Source organism: Stylophora pistillata, chromosome 12 (assembly GCF_964205215.1).
Source record: "Stylophora pistillata chromosome 12, jaStyPist1.2, whole genome shotgun sequence".
Taxonomy (NCBI): domain Eukaryota; kingdom Metazoa; phylum Cnidaria; class Anthozoa; order Scleractinia; family Pocilloporidae; genus Stylophora; species Stylophora pistillata.
Genome location: NC_142530.1, coordinates 7,890,771 through 7,910,990, shown reverse-complemented (window position 1 = coordinate 7,910,990; position 20,220 = coordinate 7,890,771). Strand labels below are relative to the sequence as shown.

Here is a 20,220-nt window from a genome sequence, read left to right as displayed (position 1 = left end):
CTAGCATTTGAATTTTTCATAATTTATTCTTCTTCCGTGCAGAATAAAGATGTCTAGGATGAATGCTTTAACCTCTTTATGCTTTAGTCTTTTTTGTTGTTGCATTTCTTGTGATATCCAGTTGATGGTGCCAAAGCCACTGTCACTGTCGCTGTCTGTCTGTCTGTCGCTGCCCCGGTCACTGTTACCGTCAAATATCCCTGTCACCGTCACTATCACTATCACTGTCACTGCCAATGTCACTGTCAATGTCACTGTCACTGTCACTGTCATTGTCAGTGTCACTGTCATTATCATTATCACGTCGTTGTCACTATCACTGTCAATGGCTCACTGTCACTATCATTGTCACTGTCACTGTCACTGTCATTGTCATTATCACGTCGCTGTCACTATCACTGTCACTCTCACTGTCAATGTCACTGTCAATGTCACTGTCACTGTCATTGTCATTATCACGTCGCTGTCACTATCACTGTCACTGTCTCTGTCAATGTCACTGTCACTGTCGATGTCACTGTCACTATCACTATCACTGTCACTGTCAATGTCACTGTCAATGTCACTGTCAATGTCAATGTCACTGTCAATGTCATTGTCAGTGTCACTGTCCCTGTCATTATCATTATCACGTCGCTGTCACTATCACTGTCACTGTCACTGTCATTGTCAGTGTCTGTCACTGTCATTATCATTATCACGTCGCTGTCACTGTCACTGTCACTGTCATTGTCAGTGTCACTGTCACTGTCATTATCATTATCACGTCGCTGTCACTATCACTGTCACTGTAATTGTCAGTGTCACTGTCACTGTCATTATCATTATCACGTCGCTGTCACTATCACTGTCACTGTCACTGTCATTGTCAGTGTCACTGTCACTATCATTATCACGTCGCTGTCACTATCACTGTCAATGGCACACTGTCACCATCATTGTCACTGTCACTGTCATTATCATTATCACGTCGCTGTCACTATCACTGTCACTGTCATTGTCAGTGTCTGTCACTGTCATTATCATTATCACGTCGCTGTCACTATCACTGTCACTGTCATTGTCAGTGTCACTGTCAATGTCATTATCATTATCACGTCGCTGTCACTATCACTGTCAATGGCTCACTGTCACTACCATTGTCACTATCATTGTCACTGTCACACTGTCACTATCATTGTCAGTGTCACTGTCATTGTCATTGTCATTATCACGTCGCTGTCACTATCACTGTCAATGGCACACTGTTACTATCTCTGTCACTGTCATTGTCGTTATCACGTCGCTGTCACTATCACTGTCAATGGCACACTGTCACTATAATTTCCACAGTCACTGTCACTGTCACTATCATTGTCACTGTCACGTCACTGTCACTGTCACTATCACTGTCGCTGCTACTGGCACTGTCGCTGTCGCTGTTGTTGTCACTGTTGTTCTCCCTGTCACTGTCAGTTTCCGATCATCATCATTATCATCCTGACTCTTATCTTTATAAACTAAAGTATATAAAAAATTTGGGCATCCTTGGACAAAACATAGTGTAAATAAAACACGTTTAACGCGAACAGGATCATGAAAAAACAGCTTTAATGAAAACTGATACTATAATCTAGTCTTTATCTACCTATTATGGAGGCAGATAAATTTCAACGACTACGTCTGAATTTAGCAAAAGAAAAGCGTTATCTAGAGTTTATAACACAAGCTTGGAATATATTGCATCCACACAAATGGTTCTTAAAAATTTTCAAGTTAAAACGTACGCCTATACTCATAATTATCCACTCTAAGTTTATCATGATAGCCTATGTACAAAAGAGTCAATAAATTCCTGATATTCAAAGAAAGGGTACGTAGCTTCCACGACGAAGTAGCTAACTTAAATATACTCACATTGTTATCAGTTTGTGCAAATTACTAAATCTACTTTTTTCGCAAAAATGATCTCCGTGACCTAACACTGTATTGATATTGTTGGCAATGTTTTTTACATGTGTTGCTTTTCACTAAGCAAAGCTTTCGGAAAAATTAATCAAATTATGATGAAGTAAATGATAACCCACTGAAATTTCGAATAGACGTGACGCAAGTCAGTGAAGGGTAATCGTTTCTTAATCCTATCCTCTCATTTGTCTTTAGGAAGTCTGATAGGTTCTAAGATCTTAGCAGCTGTCGAAAGGGCTATGGAAACGATAGACAGTTGCTCCTGAATCTTTGCAGTATCATTAGTTGTTCTGGCCTCCATAAATGCTCCTAAAACGCCTAAAAATGAGTCCTTGAAAAGAACGTTCTGGAAAATACTTGGGTTATGGGTAGAGTGTCTAGAATCTATGAATGATTTTCCAACTTGGCTCAACTGGTTGTTCAACAATCGCACTTTGAGGGGATTCACGTTTTTTTCTCGACTGACTTTGCTGACCAAGTTCGTAAACGAATTGTATGATCTTGAGAAGTTAGCTATGGATCTGCTTACAGCCGAAATGCCGTCTCGTACAGCTTTTTCGCTCTTAAATGTCGAGTTTAAGGCCGTAAGGCTATCAAACGCTCGATGTATTGTGTTCATGAGTCGAGACAAATTGAAAGGGATGATCTGGGAGTCTGATAAATCCAATAGCATGCCACCCATGAGCAGAGTCATGGCGCGATGAATCTCAAACTCTGGATCAGCAAATTTCTTCACCCAGTAAAAATTGTCCTCCTGAGTATGATATGATGGATAAAGCTTCCAACCGCCCTTTTGCTCATCGTAGCCAAAGAAATAACTAAAATCTGCGGATGGTATACCCGCCATAAAGAAGAACGGTATGTAGTCGCTTGCAAACTGGAAAGCCCAGAGTTTTGGCTCATGCGGGTTTGAAGGCGTTGGTCCACGCTTCAACATTACATCATATATAGATTCATAGCTTCCATTTTCAAATGGCACCTCCACCAGTTTTGTCCACTTGTATATAACGTCGCTGAGTAGAGGGCTAGATTGAGCTAAAAGAACATAATTTCCCTGCACTGGAACATCAGTGTTCAAGTAGGCCACACCACGCTCCTTAAAAATCAAAGAGTTTTCCTCCATCCATTCAACAGAACCGATCAGGCCAAATTCCTCTCCACCGAAGCTGCAGAGTTTTATTGTCCTCCTTGGTCTCCAACCTTGTTTCAAAAGTTTGCCCAATACTCTACTCGTTTCTTTCAGAACTGCAATCCCCGTGGTTGCATCGGCAGCGCCATATACCCATGCATCTCGGTGGTTTCCTAGGAAAACGTACCGATCCGGTTCCTGCCAACCATTAATGGTGCCGATCACGTTATAAATCGTCTTTTGAACCAGCTGGTTGTTGATGGTAAGTTTTACGGTTCTGTTCCTTCCCGAAGAGCCGTGCAGGTTGAGTTGCAACGTGAGGTCGAGATTTTTAAGCCACTCCGAGGGTATATCGTCCACTGGTAAAGAAAACCCAAAATCTGGTTTATCACGGGTTTCAATAAAACAGACCAGACTAAACGGGCCAAAATTAAGCTTGAGGTTAAAGGCTAAGCATGGACAACGAATCATTCCATCCTGCAGTTCACCGCTGTAAATTTAAGCCCGTAAGCGCGCTTTGCGGTTTTTACACCTAGTTGATTTTTTCGTCGTTTCATTTATACATAATTATCAAATTTATTACTCACTGAACAGAATAACAGGAACTCCTCTCAAAGTTTAGGAATACGTTCTATCGGCGTGGTGACACCTTTCCTCGTCCATTGTCCAACAATGCCGTAGCACATACTTCTGATCGGTTGCGCTACTCACATCTGTGCAATAAATGATTGGGACAAGTAAATCATACAGAAATGTTGATCATCCTTACCTCCAACTTCTTCCAATAGAGACCGTGCTGTTCCATATGATATTGGTTGTAAAAGTAATGGCAATCCAACCTGCCAATTCTTCTTTGATTTATGGAAGATGCCCTCTTTGGAAGGGAGACCCTTCGACAAGGGGTCGCCAAGTTCACCATAAACTCCACCCAAGGGTACTGCTTCAGACGAAAGCCATGGTGCGTTGGGGTAGGTTGAATTTTTTCCTATTCCTTCTGGGGCATACACATTAGGATCTGGATACATTAGAATCCCTTTAGCACCTTTGCTGATAGCTAAGCTGGTCTAAAAGGTGGACAAGCAAATACATAAGTAATTAAACTGTGCTACTGTAATAACGAGTGGAAAAATGGGATTATCTTTCCTAGTTCGGGTTAAAGTCAAAGAGATTCTAACTTGAAGAGAATAAATTCATCGCAAAATTCAGGTTAGCATGGATCCTTTAAACTTAAAAGTACTAAGAATTTGGGATCAAAAATCAACATTTACTTGAAATTAAAATTGTGCTCAGATTCTAAAAGCAGGATTAGAACTAACACAGATTAGACAGTCATAGCAACGTGCAGTTTTTGTACGCAGTTAGCTTAGGATTAAGTGGTGCTGATTAGGTCTTGCGTGGGCCTCCCCGAATTATTTTTAAAACTGTATACATACTCAGAGAGGGGGAAACCTCACATACCAAAGTAAAGAAGCCCCAAAAATCTCGTGTCAACAGAATGGTGCCATTCAGAGATATATTGAGTTTTTCCAACTCCTGTAAATCCTTTGCAGTTCCCCGATTGACGTACACAAGTCTCCCTTCAGCAGTCCCATTGTTAGAATATGCGGTGTATGGAGTAAACCAGTCTGTGGCCTTGATTCCAGGGCCAGGTGAGACCTACTTCACAGAAACCGAAATGTTATCCGGTGGAAAATTTGAGACAACGACATCTATCAATTGACAGACTGACACGAAAATCAATATTTTTTAAAAGAAGGAAAATCAAACCTTCAACTGCTCTTTGAAGTTTTTGACCAATGTCCCGTTTTCAGACACAACTGAGATGGTGTTTGGATTGTTTTCCTCAGGATAGGACAGTAACACTTTGTAGTCCGGGATTTCAACTTCGTCAAACCCATATCCTCGCCATGTCTCAGCCAATTTAAAAGCAAGTTGTCGTTGCCGATCCCCGCCAGCTAGATGAGGCTCCTTGGAATAGAACCTGCAGGCCCAAAGAATACAAGATTAATCTTGTAATGAATTCGAGATATGATTTATACATCTTTGGAAAGGAATTCCTAAAATTCTTTATGGGGATTAAGGCTTATATATTGATAGGATTTTCATTTTCCTGTTTGCCTTAGTTCGTACAAAAACAGGAAAAAAATGGGTTTGTAAAAATATTATCTCAGCATCTTTTCTTTGCTTATCAACTGACACATATAGAGGAACAGCAAAACTTCTTGGCGCTCAGACAAGAATTTCGTAATCAAACAAAAACGCGCTTCTTTCACTGACCAGCGGGATGTCAAGGTGAACGTCAGCGTAATATTTTGGAAAAATACGACAAAAGCGAAATGGTTGTTATTTCGACAAAGAAATAGAAAGCTCTTCTGGAGAACCTAGAGGTGCCTGGTACACCATCTAGTTTAAGCTTCATTCAGCTATAGTGCCAATTAGATTCTTCAAGCATTGCGCCGACTGGGTGTCTAGATTTATAGAAATCGAGAAAGTTATTTAATATGAAGGTTTTTGTAAACCTTTTTTAGCTCTAGTAAAAATAACACAAAATTGAACATCTTTCAGGACGCCAGAATCCAAAGAAAAATTCTAGGTCTTTTTGGTGATCGTGAAGGATTTCATTACTTGTAGATAATTCGCCCCACTGGCATTAGGCTATTTTCCTCGGAAAACTTCTTTCTTGGCAATTTTGTCTTGGTGACATACACTAAAGAACGTTTTCGTACAAGGAAACATATTTAGGAAATACTTGCAAAGGTCATAATGTACTGATACCATCTGATAAGGATACTTAAAACATATCGCGGGCGCAAGTTCTACCTAATTCCTAAGGATATTATATACCCTGGTAAAAATCTAAAAAAGGATAGTAAATATGCCAAACCAATTCTTATTTCGAAGACAATGAGAATGTAGCTCGTTTAAACGACGAAATCAGTTCTAGAGTTGACGGTGCTTTATTCCCAAACGCGATGCGAACAATGGCTGGAAGAGAACGAAGTGACCTTTCTGACTTCAAGTGAGGCTTCGCGACGCAGGGGACAATCGTTAGAGCCGTAAATATTATTTTGAGTGTCACCGATCGACATGTTTCAAAACTGTTGTCCAACAGAAGACTTTGGTTTTAGAATTTTCAATACAAAGCCTGGCCATTTTTTGGTCATAAATTCTACTAAACAACAATTCAAACATGGTGAATCAACCATGTGGGTCTAGTAAACGCAAGAAATTCGAGGGCATTTGCTTTGTTTTTCCATTGGTGAATACTTTTTGTAAATGCTGATATGCCCTGAAAATTATTTTTTCAATAGATTTTAATTTTAAAATCATACAATTTCAGAATTTTCATCACATATTTACGCAATTTTCTAGCCGTGAATTCTATACTGTGCGATCACGTATATGCAAGAAGCTCGTTTACTTTTAGCTTCCTATCAGCAAATTTATAGATCCCTAAATAAAGCTTCGATCTCCAAATATCCCTGAGTCTTTTAGCCTTTTCTTTTACTCGCAGTTTTCGGGTAGTTTTCAAGAAGCTGTAGTTGCTCTCGGCTGCGCTTCGAGCAACTCCTTCGCTTTTCTCGAGCGCTCCAAACTTCCCCGTACATCCACAACTTGACATACGCATGCTAAGCACGAACCAATTCTTTATTGTCCAAGAATTTTTAAGGGATTGAAATCGAATTCTTTTCCACCCTGCTCTACAATTTCAAAGGAAATATTTCTTTGAAAAGCGCATTTGTCAAGCTAAAATTACATGTACAATTGCGGTTTTAGAGGCTGAGGAAGGTTGTGCGAATAGGAATGCTCCTTTTCCAAGCGTTAAATCCTCATATTTAAAGGATTAAGCTAATAAAGTAAGAATGAAATAAATCCACAATGTTTGACACCTGATCAATAAAGCCTTTATGAATAGATAAATTATAATAATCGCTAATGTATGTAATGAAATCTTCATTTCCCCGTACTTCTTTTTAGAAATAACTCAAATTCTAAGGTCATTATTCTAGCTCTTTTCCTGAAACGACATAAATTTTGTTCCAGAAGCTGTCAGAAGTACTAAAATTAAGTGCATGTCTCTTTCTCGACGAAAATACCTGAAAATGTTTCCTTTGATTAATTTTTGCACCACACAGGAAGCTATTTGTGACATTGCTGATGTAAGCGGCATGCGGAGAACTTGTTCCCTGAACACTGAAAACCCTACCAAGAATTTCCGGACGTTTATAAAGATTCGAAATTTATAAAAGATCTGAAACTCAGACCTTTCCAAGTCGAAAAGTCTGAACCTCGGATTCTCTGCGGGGGTACGGCTTTTTCTTCATGTCAAACGCTCTTGGAAATGTTTGAAATCATTCGTTAATACACACTGATGCCAAAGTCGCTTTCCCGTATCCATTCGAGAGATAATATTTGGTTGTCGATCTGCACGTCATCCCTGAGGGTAAAATAAATTTCTTTGATAATTAACTGAATCAATTCTGAAATTTTTGACGATGGAAGCTACAGCCCTCGAGCAATATCACCTCATCACGAACTTCCTTAAAACTGAGAGAAAATATTGATAATTGATGAAAGATAGTTGAAGAAACGAGAGTGATTTGCCGACTTGTTTAACCGTGTGTTCTCTTCCAAGATTAGAACTGTTTCGATCAGATATCTGATTTTGAAATAAATAGGAAGCTTTTTTCGCTTTAGACTTAGATACATGAAAAGTGAGAGAGCGAGAGATCAATTCTAACAATGTAGGTTCAACAGGTAGCAACGAAAGTCACAATGAGATACAATGAAATATATGAAGTTCATATATTTCATTGTATCTCATTTATCACTTTCACGGGTTTGTTACGAATCAACTTAACGGCCTGCTCCCAGTTGGCTTGTTAGCTCAATTGGTAGAGCGCTGCACTAGTATCACAGAGGTCAGTGGTTCGAATCCCGTACAGGCCTGATTTTTTTCAGGTCTGATTTTCGCCATTGCTTAAATAGCGCTATCTACTCTGAGGATCGTGCATCATATGAAAGTCACAATTTACGTGAATTCTTTCGCACTAAGTTTAAAGAAACAGCACTCTCGACATTGCTAATCCTGGCAGTATGCTTGACACGTATCACATATGAACCTAGCATACGCCATAGCATACCATCGAGTCCTCTACTATTCAATGGACCAATAAAGAGAGCAGTGAGGGACTTAGTTTCCTCCTTTGTCCCATGCTGGTGACATAAATAAAATATTTCTTTGTTCGACGAACAAAGCAAGGAACTTACTTCATCATTCTTATTCTAAAGGTGAATTATTAAACGAAGGTTTAAATCGAACAGGTGAACTACAGTTATGGAAATAACAAGTAAGAGACCAGAAAAAATCGAGGTTTCGACGAGATTGGAACCTGCGCCTGTAACTCGGTTGAGCGCTAATATGGCGCTTCATCCCTGAAAGCGTCTGCTCGCAGTTAAATTAATTAAATTATATTTTGACCCGGTGGTGATAAATCAACTAATATGTCATATTTTCAGGCGAGCATTCATAAAGGAATTAGCATACCCTCCATAGTTTGCGGCCGATAAATGAAATTTAGGTAACGAACAAAACAAACAAACTATTATCGCGGAAACTAATACTATTACAATGTTATCCTACCTGCCATAATCGACAAGGATACCTCGAAAACTGTGGAAAATATTTTTGAAATTTTGTAAATTGTATCCAGCATAAAGCCTTGCTATAGTATCAGTGGTTAAAGGTGTACCTCAAGGTTTCCTCGAGCTCTGTGGTGTTAACATTCTGCTTAAATTGGCTGAAAGCCTCATTGCCGTCGCGGGGGTTTGACTCACTCTGGTCTTTAGTCTTCGGGCAATGTTCATTCTTGATGGTCTTGTCACCTTTCAAAAAGTATCCAAGGAGAAAACCGCCCGATGCTGAAATGACTCCAATAAACAATACTATCAAAACAATTTGCTTCTTTTTAGGACGAAGTCCTCCAAAACTAATTTCAGACTGTGAAAATGACGACGATAGCTGAAGTTTGGAGCTATTCAGCTCCATTTGAGAAGTGTGTTTAGTGCACACAAAGGCTTTTCTTAAAAAAAAAAAAAAAAAGCGCTTGCAAGGAACAAAGGCTGCTCGATGTAGGCGACTTAATCTAATGAGTGTTTGCGGTGAACCTTATTAAAGGAAGGCAGCCAACTGGAACTCTGTCATTTAAAACGAATTACTTGATTCACGAGCTTCAGTTCATATGTTTTAAATGAAAATAATGTCCCCTTGGGCAATTATCCCGTTTCGTCAACCACTTACGTACTTGTTAGCCAAGCGTATAAAATAAATCCTTCCTGAGCAGCCCAATTGTAAATAAACGCAAATTTAAATATGTGTCCGCTTTAACATTAAAAAAAAACAATTTCGAACAAAATCCATATCAAAGAAGTATCATACTTTTACAAAGTAACGATGAGTCAGTGTTTTTGCCAAGGAATTCGGCGTTAACATATCCTGTAAACAACGAGAAGAAACATTTACGTGCGTGGGGTGTAACTACGTTATATTGCTTTGTAGTGTTGACGTACGTCGCAGACACTGACCTCGGTGAATTTTTTTTATTGTTCATCGCGTGCGAAATATCAATCGACGATTGAGACGACACCATTTTCATTAGGATAAATAGCAAGCCTCCGTATTAAAAATATTTTCTTTAAATGCATGTTATCGCTTATCTGAATTCAGTCAGATAAAGAATGTTGAGCCGGGATATCGACTTACCCTGACATATAAGAACAAAGTAGAAATACTGACGTGTAACGTTATCTCAGTGATAATCAGTATGTATGCACAAAAATCATTTGCCCTCACACTCTCTTGAACCTAAGAATGGAGTTCTTTCTGCACATAATTCACTGTATCCAAGAAAGCTGAGCGATGTAAAGGCATATTCACCAAATGTTAAATTAAGGACAACGTTGGCAGTGATTTGTAAAGTGTGGTGGTTCAATAGATTATCCATCGATAGAATTTAAAAGGGGTTAAGGATTTAAATCTTATTTAAATTCCACCACTTGGATGTCAAAACGTTGTTTATCCAGATGGTTTACGTAAGTTTTTCATTTACATGTTTGTGTTACCACCCCGCCAAATTAAACCACTTCAGAGTTGTTTATGCGACACAACATTGCATCAAGATTCTTTCGTGAGCAAAAACAATTCCTTGTACTTTGACTGACAAAAATCTCGAAAAATGAATAATTAGACTCCAATCTAGCCAGCATTGTGTATAAACAAACAACTCCACTCAACTGTATTAAGCAATCAGCTCGCATGGCACAACCGAGAAGTTCTGGAACATTCCTCGCTATTTTCATTTGCTTGGGGAAATTGTTTCAGACAGGCCCTTGGCTGTTGTTTCATTGATAACGAGTTTACGGCAGTGGGTATCGGGGTCTTTACGGGGGTGTCAGATATAACATCTTCCGCCCGTAAATCTATAAATCCTGGACTAAATCCTGTACTTAAGGCTCGCTAAAGGTAGTCTATTCTGTTCGCATCTGGTCTTTGATATTAAAGGCTTTCGCGATTTTTTTACTTTTGACCGAACTTTGAGGTCTACCCTTCACGCTCTCTGAGTCAATTGTGGGCTTACACGTGATGTTTCGTTTTGCGTTGGCTGCAAACCTTAGGCCTTGGAGTGAATTACAATAGCTATCAAGCTTTCTGTAATCCATGCGGATTTCACATCATTTCATGAGCTTTCGTAAATATTTTATTTCGCACAAGCCATAACTTAGATAATCTCGTATTCTACCGGAATCTACAGTTTTGGAAATGATCCAAAATATAGGAATGCACTCCTACACACCAAGAAGTAATCCGATGTAACTGAGAGGCGTGCTGGAAGTTAGATCTACAACGGAACGCAATGTGGTTGTGCCACTGCTCACTAGCTCTCGTTGTCTGAAAATCCAGAAACCGTAAATGTGCAAGGAGAACCGTGACTACACCTGACTTAACAAAGGCGCCCAGTTTGGCTTAACAGACATCTCCAGTATAAAAACAACTTTCAAGTGTAATTTCAATTTCCTGTGATAGAGGAGAATCCCAGCTGAACCGGAGAGGTAGTACTCCATGCTCATCTCATGCAGTGCGGAAAATGGGATAAGCTCCCAGTGTGTGGCCTAAAGAGCTACAATAAAAACCTAGCTATGTTAAACTGGTCTAGTATATTCAAATTGCAATGCCCGATCATAAAAATTGAAAGTTTATTTAATCATGGCTGAATATGGCAGCTATTTCCTTGTAGAATAACGTTACATTGCGGACCCGTCAGAAGAACGCGAAGTACGAAAGTATCATTAACAGATGTTCGTGTGAGTTCTTGGTTCTAAGCCAACTGCTTTTTAGAATGCATTAAGGGACGACTTGACCTTGTGATCCTGTTCAATAGATTTGATAATAAACACAGCTCACGTTGGAGATAAGAATGATTACGCACGCACATAATGAAAAGTTCCAAAACAAACAGATAAACGCGATCACACAGACTGGATATTACGATGGACTATTTTAGGGTACTCCATTAGCTTAAATACTTTATTTTATTTCACAAAGCTGCGACTAAGTTCTTCTGCGTTTTACACTGTCGCAAGAAGGAAAGGAAATATTTGGAGGAAGAAGCAGATAATATAAATTTAATTTGTGAGCTATGACTTGAATTATAAGGATTTCCTTACTAAAAAGACGGCATCAACTTCTTAATTCTGCCTTCCGAATTACGTCGCTAAACTAACATTTCCATGACGCAAATTTGACGATTATTTTATGAAATTCCACACTACTACTTGAAGGAAAGGAAAAAGTCAATGAAAACTAAAGTTGTCTCTCCATTGTGTCTCAGGAACACAGACATCTGCTTCCTCTGAGAAAAAAATCACGAAAGACGGCTGACCAATACTGCACATAAATCGATGGCGAATGTTGTTGCAGATTTCCCTTATCAGTCTTTTTCCAATAGGAGACATACATTTCTTGTCTTATCAGTTGCTGATAAGATCTTTTTACTTGCGTAATTTTACACTTTCATTAGGTAGTTTCATTTGACAGTTACAATACTGCATTGATTTAAGTCGAGACACTGTCGCTAACTTTTGTTCAAATCTTTTATAAACTACTACAGGAAACATGCCTTAGATATTTAATCTCTATATTTTGTTCAAATCTTATTGAAACTACTACAGGAAATATGCCTTGAATATTTACATTACTGCCTGGAAAATCTCTCTCTGTCATTCAAAGAGGAAACAACCCAATTTGCAACTAAGTGTCAAAACTAATCCGTGGTTGCTTTGTTTTTGCATAACTTTACCCTCTGATTGGTCCAGAAAGCTCGTGCCATCTACTCATCCAATCACAAGCTGGACTATGTCGTAATATCCTGAAATTTACAACAGTTAAGTGCATTGTTCTGAAATCTCATATGCTCCTTGTACTGTTATCCTTTATTTCAAATAGTGGACCCTCTGAGATTACTTTGGTTATGGTTTAACCAATCCTCTTAAAATCGACCTCGCTTAACTTCCTTCCTTGCGTATCTTTTAACTATTTGCTAATACCAAGTTAAGATCACTTTCAATCCTCGCTAATTCTATCTCTCCACCGGTTTATCTAAATGACTGACTGTCAACTCCTTAATACACACGAAAAAAAAGGTGATATTTTAAAGAATTATGCACAAGAAATCATATGATTTTCATCGCCTCCATTCAGAACCCAAGACATAAAAACATACCATAGTGTTTCTCCTTCTGAAAGAAAATCCAGAGGGTGACCCGACGTTTAGAAAGATGTTTCCTTCTAAGCTCAAATTCTGCTGCGAGCACAGCCATATTGAAAAACCGACTTAGTTGCGGGGACGCAACACTTCGTTCACAAACATCTACCGCTTTAGTCATTGGTCATCGGCCCCTCTGTTTTAAATTAGCAAACTCAGATTGATTTTAAATCGTTTGTGCAGCCACCTTATGTGCCGAGGTTTATATTGCATTCCAGGTTATCGGCCAAGTTGTTGAGCAAAATTGAAAGTGGAGACAGTCGTTTTCTAATTTCTAACAAAAATGAAGACAATTTTGCAAAGGTTGGGTTACTGGCAACTTACTGTCCACGCAATAACGCAATTTAAAGTTTCACTCGTCCTGGCTCTTCTTTAACCCTTTTTTTTGGGGGGGGGGGGAGATGGAAAGGGGGGATTGCTGCACAAAAAGAATTTCTGGTGATTTTCGCTATAAAAAGACCAGAAGCAACCGCGCGTTGCGTAAATGGCCAGGTTACTGAGCATTTTCAAAATGGCGGCTTCTCAAGTAGAATTCTTCTTACAACCGTTAAAAAAATTGGAACGGTTAAATTTCACTTCGGAATCTCAAACTTCTCATCTAGCTGAGTTGCACGGTAACACGCGGAAATGAAAAGCAGTCGAAAGCGGCTCTTAGGGTCATAGCTTTTAACTACTAAATGCGGGAAGTCGGGATGATGAGCCTTGAACGAACTATGTCCTACAGTTTTCATGAGACTTCATTATTTTCCTCCTTGCTTACTGGAGACAACAGGCCTGATGATATCAGCAGCAGACAGAACAGCCTCTGCAACCAGCGACAACTGTTTCTTCACTTCAGCGGCGTTTCCTCTTTCCATTGCCTCGATAACCCCTGGAAAGGATTTTCCTTGAAAGTTCCGTGAATAAACGTGCTGCATCATCGGGTCATCTAACCTCAAGTAGGGGCTGATAAACGCTCTCTCCACGCGAACCATTTGGTCGTTGATTCTCCTGAGAACCAGTTGGCCTTCGTCTCCTGCAAGCTTGTTTTTTTCCGAATGAAAAAGAGTACTCGCCTTCATGAATTTCTCTAAAGCATGATGCACAAAGGTCGTTGACACATTCAGGCTACCCATCATTACATCGATCTCTTTGAAAGACTTTTTGACTGCTTTGGCATAACGTAAGACATTGAAATTCAAAACAGCAGTGTCGCTAAAATCCAAAGCGAGTCCGCCTATGAGCTTAGTCATGGTGGAAAGATAAGCAAATTCGGGATCCACGAACTTTTTGATCCAATAATAGCTGTCCTCTTGCGTATGATAAACTGGATAAAGAAGCATACCATTCTTTTCATCGCCATAAAAGTAACTGAAGTCAGCGGCCGGTACGCCAATACTCATATAAAAAGGCAAATAATCGCTGAAAAAGAGGTAAGGGATCGTCCAAGGCTCCTCCGGGTTGTCTACCGATTTGGAGAATTTCTCCAGCAGACTATTGTAAAGAGTCTTCTTATCAGGACCGTTGATCGTTTTCATTCTTTGAAATATCGCTTCGGCAAGTATTGGGCATGCCTGTGCAATCAAGACGTAATTGCCGCCCACAGCAACATCCGTATTCCAATAAACAACAGCTCGATCCATTAGAAGTTTGCTGTGTTCCTCAACCCACTCGACCGAGCCTATTAAACCGAACTCCTCGGCTCCCCAGCTGCATAGTTTGATCGTCCTTCGCGGCCTCCAGCCGTCGTTTTTTAGTTCTCCGAGTAATCGAGCGACTTCCATCAGAGTGGCAGAACCACTGGATGCATCTGCGGCTCCGAAGAAAATTGCGTCACGATGGTTTCCCACAAGAACGTATCGATCAGGTTCTTCTTGACCAGACATAGTTCCGATGACATTGTAGATTGATCTCACCTCCAGTTTGTTGTGTACTCGCAGTCGCACCTTAGTGCCGGGTTTGGTAAATCCAGGACCAAACCTGTAGGTGACATTAAGAGTACCACGCCAATCCCAGGGGACTTCGTCTCCTGAAATACCATCCATGAAAAATTAATATCTGAAAGAAAATATACTGATGGAGCATGCGAAGACCTTTTAAAATCACAAAACCAAGCCAAATAAAATCACATCTAGCGGACTGGACTTAGTACCAACTGTATTTAAAAACGATTTTTAAGCATCATCCAACGTGGCAATTGCTTTACTTACCATTAACCATTATCATATTTTTTCTATCGTTTACTCTTTTTTTTTTAAGAGAATGCATTGAAACTCACCTCCAAGACGATTCAGCAAATTCGATGCATCTTCGTACGAGATCGGCTGAACGGGAATACTTGGTAAATCGGTTTCATTTCTGGACAGACGATACATTCCTGTAATAGCTGGTATGTGAGGAGTTAGTTTGTCTCCATTTCGTTGTGATATTGCCTTCGAGAACACTGCTTCCTTAGACATCCAAGAAGTGTACGGATATGTTTGTTTGGCACCAGCTCCCTCTCTAGCCACAGATTGAGGATCTACGAACAAAATCGCCCCCACAGCCCCCCGCTTGGCAGCAGCGGATACCTAAGGGATAGAAGTACCGCGCTTTATTTTCAAAGTTACATACCGACAACTTGACTCAGTTTCCTTTGCTTTTTCTCCAACGTAAACAGTCCCGAGAACGAGTTTGGCGAATGAAGTCAGCTAAGAACATTAGCGCATCACGGGGAGCACCTTTAAAAATGTAGCCTGCCTTTTTTGTGATACCTGATTTTTATCGCCTTTATCCAGGGCCATTCTCTCTCCTTTTGAATCTAATTGCACCTCACGGATGAAGGTACCTTTAGTTGTTAAGGAAAGGGTACGGAAAAATCAGCTTATGAACCTAGTAGCTCATGTGGTCAGAGCTGGTCTCATAACCAGGCCTCTTACGGCAGTGCAGTTATAAGTTACAGTTACACAGTAGGATCTGGGTACAAAGCTTATCCCAGGTTCTCTCGCGTAAAGCAAGTATTGCTACTTCTCCTGCTGGTGTATCGCATGTAACCTTTTACTATTTCGTTAAGGTTCCTGGGCAGTTCACCGGTCACCAGTACCACTTTTTATTACACGACTCGGGCAGTCAGAGGGCTAATAACTAAAATCAACCAATCAAAATGCTCTATTGCCGGTCAATATTCTCTCAGTATTGGACCGGGCACTGTCCCGAATGATACCGCACTTGTGTCCCTTTGAACTTCAATCGTATAATAAATCTCTTATTAACCAAGCTTGCTCGGGACCGTACTGGAAGAATATCGGCCCTCGGTCCGTACTGTCAAGACCTCGGGCCGATATTCTCCAAGTACGGTCCTCGCGCTTGGTTAATAAGATATATTCACCTCTTGCGTTGAGAAAGGTAATGTGAAGCTTAAGTGTCTTGCTCTTAAAAACCTCACATTGACTGGGTAAGGGATTGAGCCCCAAATTATTAGACCTGCAGTCAAAAGCACCCACCATTACGACAGGAAAGTCGAATTCCTTACCCTTCCTCCTTTCTGTAGCACCCAAAGATGTTCAAAGTCTAAAACCTAACTCCTCAGTACTGCAGGGCTTCTGATCTTATCCCCATTTGCAAAATAAAGGGGTTAGGCGTATTTCTCCTTCCCTTGGAAAGAACTGCATCCCTGTCATCAGTATCCTTCTCCGTACCCGTGAGGTTCACTTTCTGAAGGTGTTTGCGGTTTTACGAGAGTAAGTGCTTACCTAACGACACAGCACACCCAGGCTCGAGCTCGGATCTCTCGATCTGGAGTCCTGTGCACTCGGAATTTGACAACTGTGTATCTCCTTGAGTTTCACGCTCACAAACAGAACTTACTTTTCATTATCGAGACAAATTTAATCAGTCTCTGAGTCTCCAATTGATTTCTCTATGCTATAAATATGTGGTGACCCTAACAAGCAACAGTTTTCATGTTATGAATTTCCCTTGCTCTTTATTAATCTACTATCACTTACACCAGCACCGTGGCCTTTCAAAAGCACAATCCTATCCTTGACGGAGATGTTCATCCTATCCAACATCAGTAAATCATCTTCTTGTCCTGCATTGCAGTAGACCAGTTCTCCCTCGACATCACCTGGCGGAGCATAAGCGATAAAAGGGAAGTACGGGAACGAACGTTTTGGCTCGGCCTTTGTAGTGACCTGGAACGAGAACAAAAGTTAACTCAAGATCGGATTACGCTAACTCAGTCCTCTGAGCGAATTCAAGGAAGGGCCAAATTTTAGGGAGAGGCGGAGGAAAACGTGAGGTCCATTTATTAAAGTTCAGGCCAATAATTTAAATTTTCTTTATATTTTTAAGGGGAAATACCTTTTTTGTTCGTTGAAATAAACATGGTCTAATGAGTTAAAAGAATTCAGTTGAACCTACATTAATCTTGCCAAGAATAGTATGCTTCACTACACCATTGTCGAGAATTTCAACAGTGTTTGGCTGGTCAACCTGTGGCACGGAAAGAAGCACTTGGTATTCCGGTATTTCCACGTCAAATCCATATTCCCGCCACTTTGTCTCCATATGATCGATAAGAGTCTTGTGTCTTTTTGAACCAGTGACATGCGGCTCTGACGTAAAAAATCTGAAATGGAATCGATGAAGAATAAAGTTAATTAGGTGATATTACGACTTCTCTCCCCCGCCCGCCCCTCCCCCTTACCAACCACTTTGAATAAAATCTTTAATTTGTCCATTTAAGTCTTTCCAAATCCCTTTAAAGGCTTTTATTAACAGGAAGAGACCCCAGTGACGCTGTGGGCAAACACGAAGGTCCTGCAGTTTCACTTCCAGGTATCGTACTATTCTCTTAAACCGGTAATTTTGCGCAGTGTAACCGGAAGTCCGCGATTTGAAGACTGTAAATTTGATCTGGCCACTATATATGGAAAGTGCAAGTTAAGAAAGGGTTCCCACAACTTTAATTCATTTTAGTTACCTCAGACTGGAAGATCAAAAGGATGCGTTCACTGAATTTAAATTCACCGCAGTAAGAAAGTCTTCCCACAGCACAAGAGAGCTGGTGAAGGGCTACGTCCTGTCAACTTAAAGACCAATTATAAACCGTCCATGCTTTTTTCATTTTTTTTTTTTTTTTGCTTTGATCCAGGTAAAAACTGCATGATTCTCTGATCAACTGACAAGTTTCAAAACAGTATCGAGCTAAGGGTACAAGTACAGTGCTTGGATTTCCGAAAAGGCTGAGAATTGAGAGGCAGGAGAAAATTGGCTGCCTCGATAAACGTCAGGACCGACGTCGTCCCCAGGCTTTGTGTGGTTACTTGTTTTTGCTCTTCTTCACCAACTTCCGTATTTCCTTAGTCTCCCCGCAGCCGTGATGTTTCGGTCACGCAACGCTCCCTCCCAGAGGTAGTATTTCCTCGAATAAGCGCCCACACTCTAATAAACGTTTACCCCATAGGCTGTAAAAACCAGCGCCCCTCTTGGATCAACAACTCCTCACCCTCCCCTCCCCCCTCCTCCTTCAGTAGAGATGCAAGGGAAACCTGTTTCTAATGCCACTTTATCCAGAAGTTTCTGAGATTCTGAGATATAGCGGAATTAGTACAGGAGAATAGCTTTTTTTTCCTCTACTCTTCGGGGACAAGTAATAAATTAATCGGGATGTTTTTGAAGAAAACGGTTGATGATGAATAATATAAGAAATAAGCTCACCTCCATTTAGCCATAATCTTAAATGAGCGCATGGAAACTGTAACTCCATGTGCAACTCTTGAGTTGTTTCTTTTGGTATGCAAATTTTCTGGTTGTCACGTAGATGAATCAATGTAATTGACACATAGCGAGAAATAAAGCCTCTTATTGTTTACACAATGCTTCGATGGAGCGAAGCATTACCGTAATGAAAACACGCCAAAAGAGCAAATAATTAAGAAGAGCAACTAGATACAGAAGGAATTATTGTTTGACCTGACTGCCGGTTGTGAAATTCAGTGAGACAAAATAATTACCACGCGGGAAGAAACAGAGGTGTCAAAGTTAAGTTTAAGAGGCGAATAATAAGGTCTAGTTATGGCGTAGCACTCACTTTCCTTTTCTTAAAGTGGAATGAAAAACCCATGGTCGTTCGTCGATTTCAAAAAAAATTTCAATTGGTAGCTGAAGAAACTCGTTCCTACTTTCGCTTTCTTTGTGATCACGATCGAGTCGGTAAAATTATCGAAGTATGTTCATGCGAAATTTCCATAACAAACAATAGAATTAGGTAGCGTGTTTTTCGTGAACAACAAGCTTCAATATTCACCTTAACTCTCTCTCCAATTCTTCTGCACTGACCAAGCTTTCAAACTTATCGTGCATGTCTTTTCTTTCTTCGTCTGAGTCTTCTTTTCGCGGCTTCGGTACGAAATAACCAATGAGAAATCCAATGACTATGGCTAACACGGCCGTGACCACGACGATAATTACAATTCGTATTCGAGGAGATTTCAACATGCATCCTTTACTTGCGCATTTCTCCTTGATGGAAGGCGAAGTTTCGACCATCATATCATCTGAATACGATAGAGGTATCATAGCAGTCGCCGTTTCTCAGTTCTTCGCACAGTGTACCTTATCGAATTAAATGGTGTTCTCAGGCAAAAGCGGTTAGCCAAACAAGATTAAAAATAGTCTGGGCAGAACGCAACTAAATTACCCTTCATAAGTTTCAGGTTTCAGTGTTATCTGCTTGTTTTTGCTGTAGAAGAGGTAAAGACTCAGATTGATCAAGTTTGAAGAGAAAGATAGGTGACAGCCGACCTCAAAAATGTTACTGTTGACTGATTGTTAAGCGCTGCCTCGACTGTCACTTTGACGATTATTTGTCAGGTGCACGTAGCACGCAACGGGGGAGGGGGGCAGTGTTTTTTGGGGGGGTCAGTTAGGGTGGCGAAGGATTTATAAGTACGGGTTCACTGCGACGCGTAAATTTTATTCCGAGGCAGGTGTGATTCATGAATTGTTAACAATGAAAAATATGTGACTCGTGCATTTTTTCGTTCATTTCGCGAAGACTTCTAGATTTCCTTAACAACAGCTTCAGGCCTGAGAACAAAAATCCCATACATTGATGGCGCCTTAAAAAATCTATCAGAAATTCTCCAAAAAATGGGTATGATTCTCATTTTTCTTAACTCTGAAAATCCCGATTTATCACAATATAATTTTAAATTTGTATTTATGCTATTGGCTGTATTATTTTAAACATCATCGTCTAAACGTCGTTAAATAATTTGAAAATCTTCAAATTTTCCAAAAAAAATCCCGTTTCACTCAAAAAATCCTGAAAAAAAAAATCTTCCTTATTCCGTAATT

At 40.1% G+C, this 20,220-nt stretch overlaps 2 protein-coding genes across 3 annotated transcripts; both read right to left on the bottom strand.

The window, feature by feature from the left end:
- Positions 1 to 1,573: 1,573 nt before the first annotated feature.
- LOC111344828 (putative N-acetylated-alpha-linked acidic dipeptidase) lies at positions 1,574 to 10,599 on the bottom strand. 2 transcript variants are annotated; one of them, XM_022952090.2, is made up of 5 exons: positions 10,371 to 10,599; positions 4,844 to 5,057; positions 4,535 to 4,732; positions 3,846 to 4,140; positions 1,574 to 3,435 (listed from the first exon to the last, which is right to left on the bottom strand). In XM_022952090.2, exons 1-5 carry the CDS (start codon positions 10,433 to 10,435, stop codon positions 2,129 to 2,131), a joined length of 2,079 nt encoding a protein of 692 aa, XP_022807825.2. In that variant the 5' UTR covers positions 10,436 to 10,599; the 3' UTR covers positions 1,574 to 2,128. The 2 variants fall into 2 exon arrangements, with proteins under 2 accessions (XP_022807825.2, XP_022807824.2); XM_022952089.2 differs by lacking the exon at positions 10,371 to 10,599 and adding an exon at positions 8,830 to 9,586.
- Positions 10,600 to 11,310: 711 nt separating this feature from the next.
- Positions 11,311 to 19,709, bottom strand: LOC111344829 (putative N-acetylated-alpha-linked acidic dipeptidase). Its single transcript, XM_022952091.2, has 5 exons — positions 19,169 to 19,709; positions 17,281 to 17,488; positions 16,863 to 17,051; positions 15,155 to 15,446; positions 11,311 to 14,905 (listed from the first exon to the last, which is right to left on the bottom strand). Exons 1-5 carry the CDS (start codon positions 19,438 to 19,440, stop codon positions 13,638 to 13,640), a joined length of 2,229 nt encoding a protein of 742 aa, XP_022807826.2. The 5' UTR covers positions 19,441 to 19,709; the 3' UTR covers positions 11,311 to 13,637.
- Positions 19,710 to 20,220: the final 511 nt, after the last annotated feature.

Bases quoted from the DNA above. Each gene is read 5' to 3' on its own strand.
- LOC111344828 (XM_022952089.2), bottom strand. From the start codon at position 9,125: ATGGAGCTGAATAGCTCCAAACTTCAGCTATCGTCGTCATTTTCACAG. The intron at 5,058-8,829 runs GTACACCTTTAA...TTGGGCCTGCAG, and splicing joins GAGCTCGAGGAAACCTTGAG to GTTCTATTCCAAGGAGCCTC. The intron at 4,733-4,843 runs GTTTGATTTTCC...TCTGTGAAGTAG, and splicing joins ACTTCAAAGAGCAGTTGAAG to GTCTCACCTGGCCCTGGAAT.
- LOC111344829 (XM_022952091.2), bottom strand. From the start codon at position 19,440: ATGATACCTCTATCGTATTCAGATGATATGATGGTCGAAACTTCGCCT. The intron at 17,489-19,168 runs GTGAATATTGAA...ATTCCATTTCAG, and splicing joins GAATTGGAGAGAGAGTTAAG to ATTTTTTACGTCAGAGCCGC. The intron at 15,447-16,862 runs GTAAGTGATAGT...TCTATCCCTTAG, and splicing joins TGAAAGGCCACGGTGCTGGT to GTATCCGCTGCTGCCAAGCG.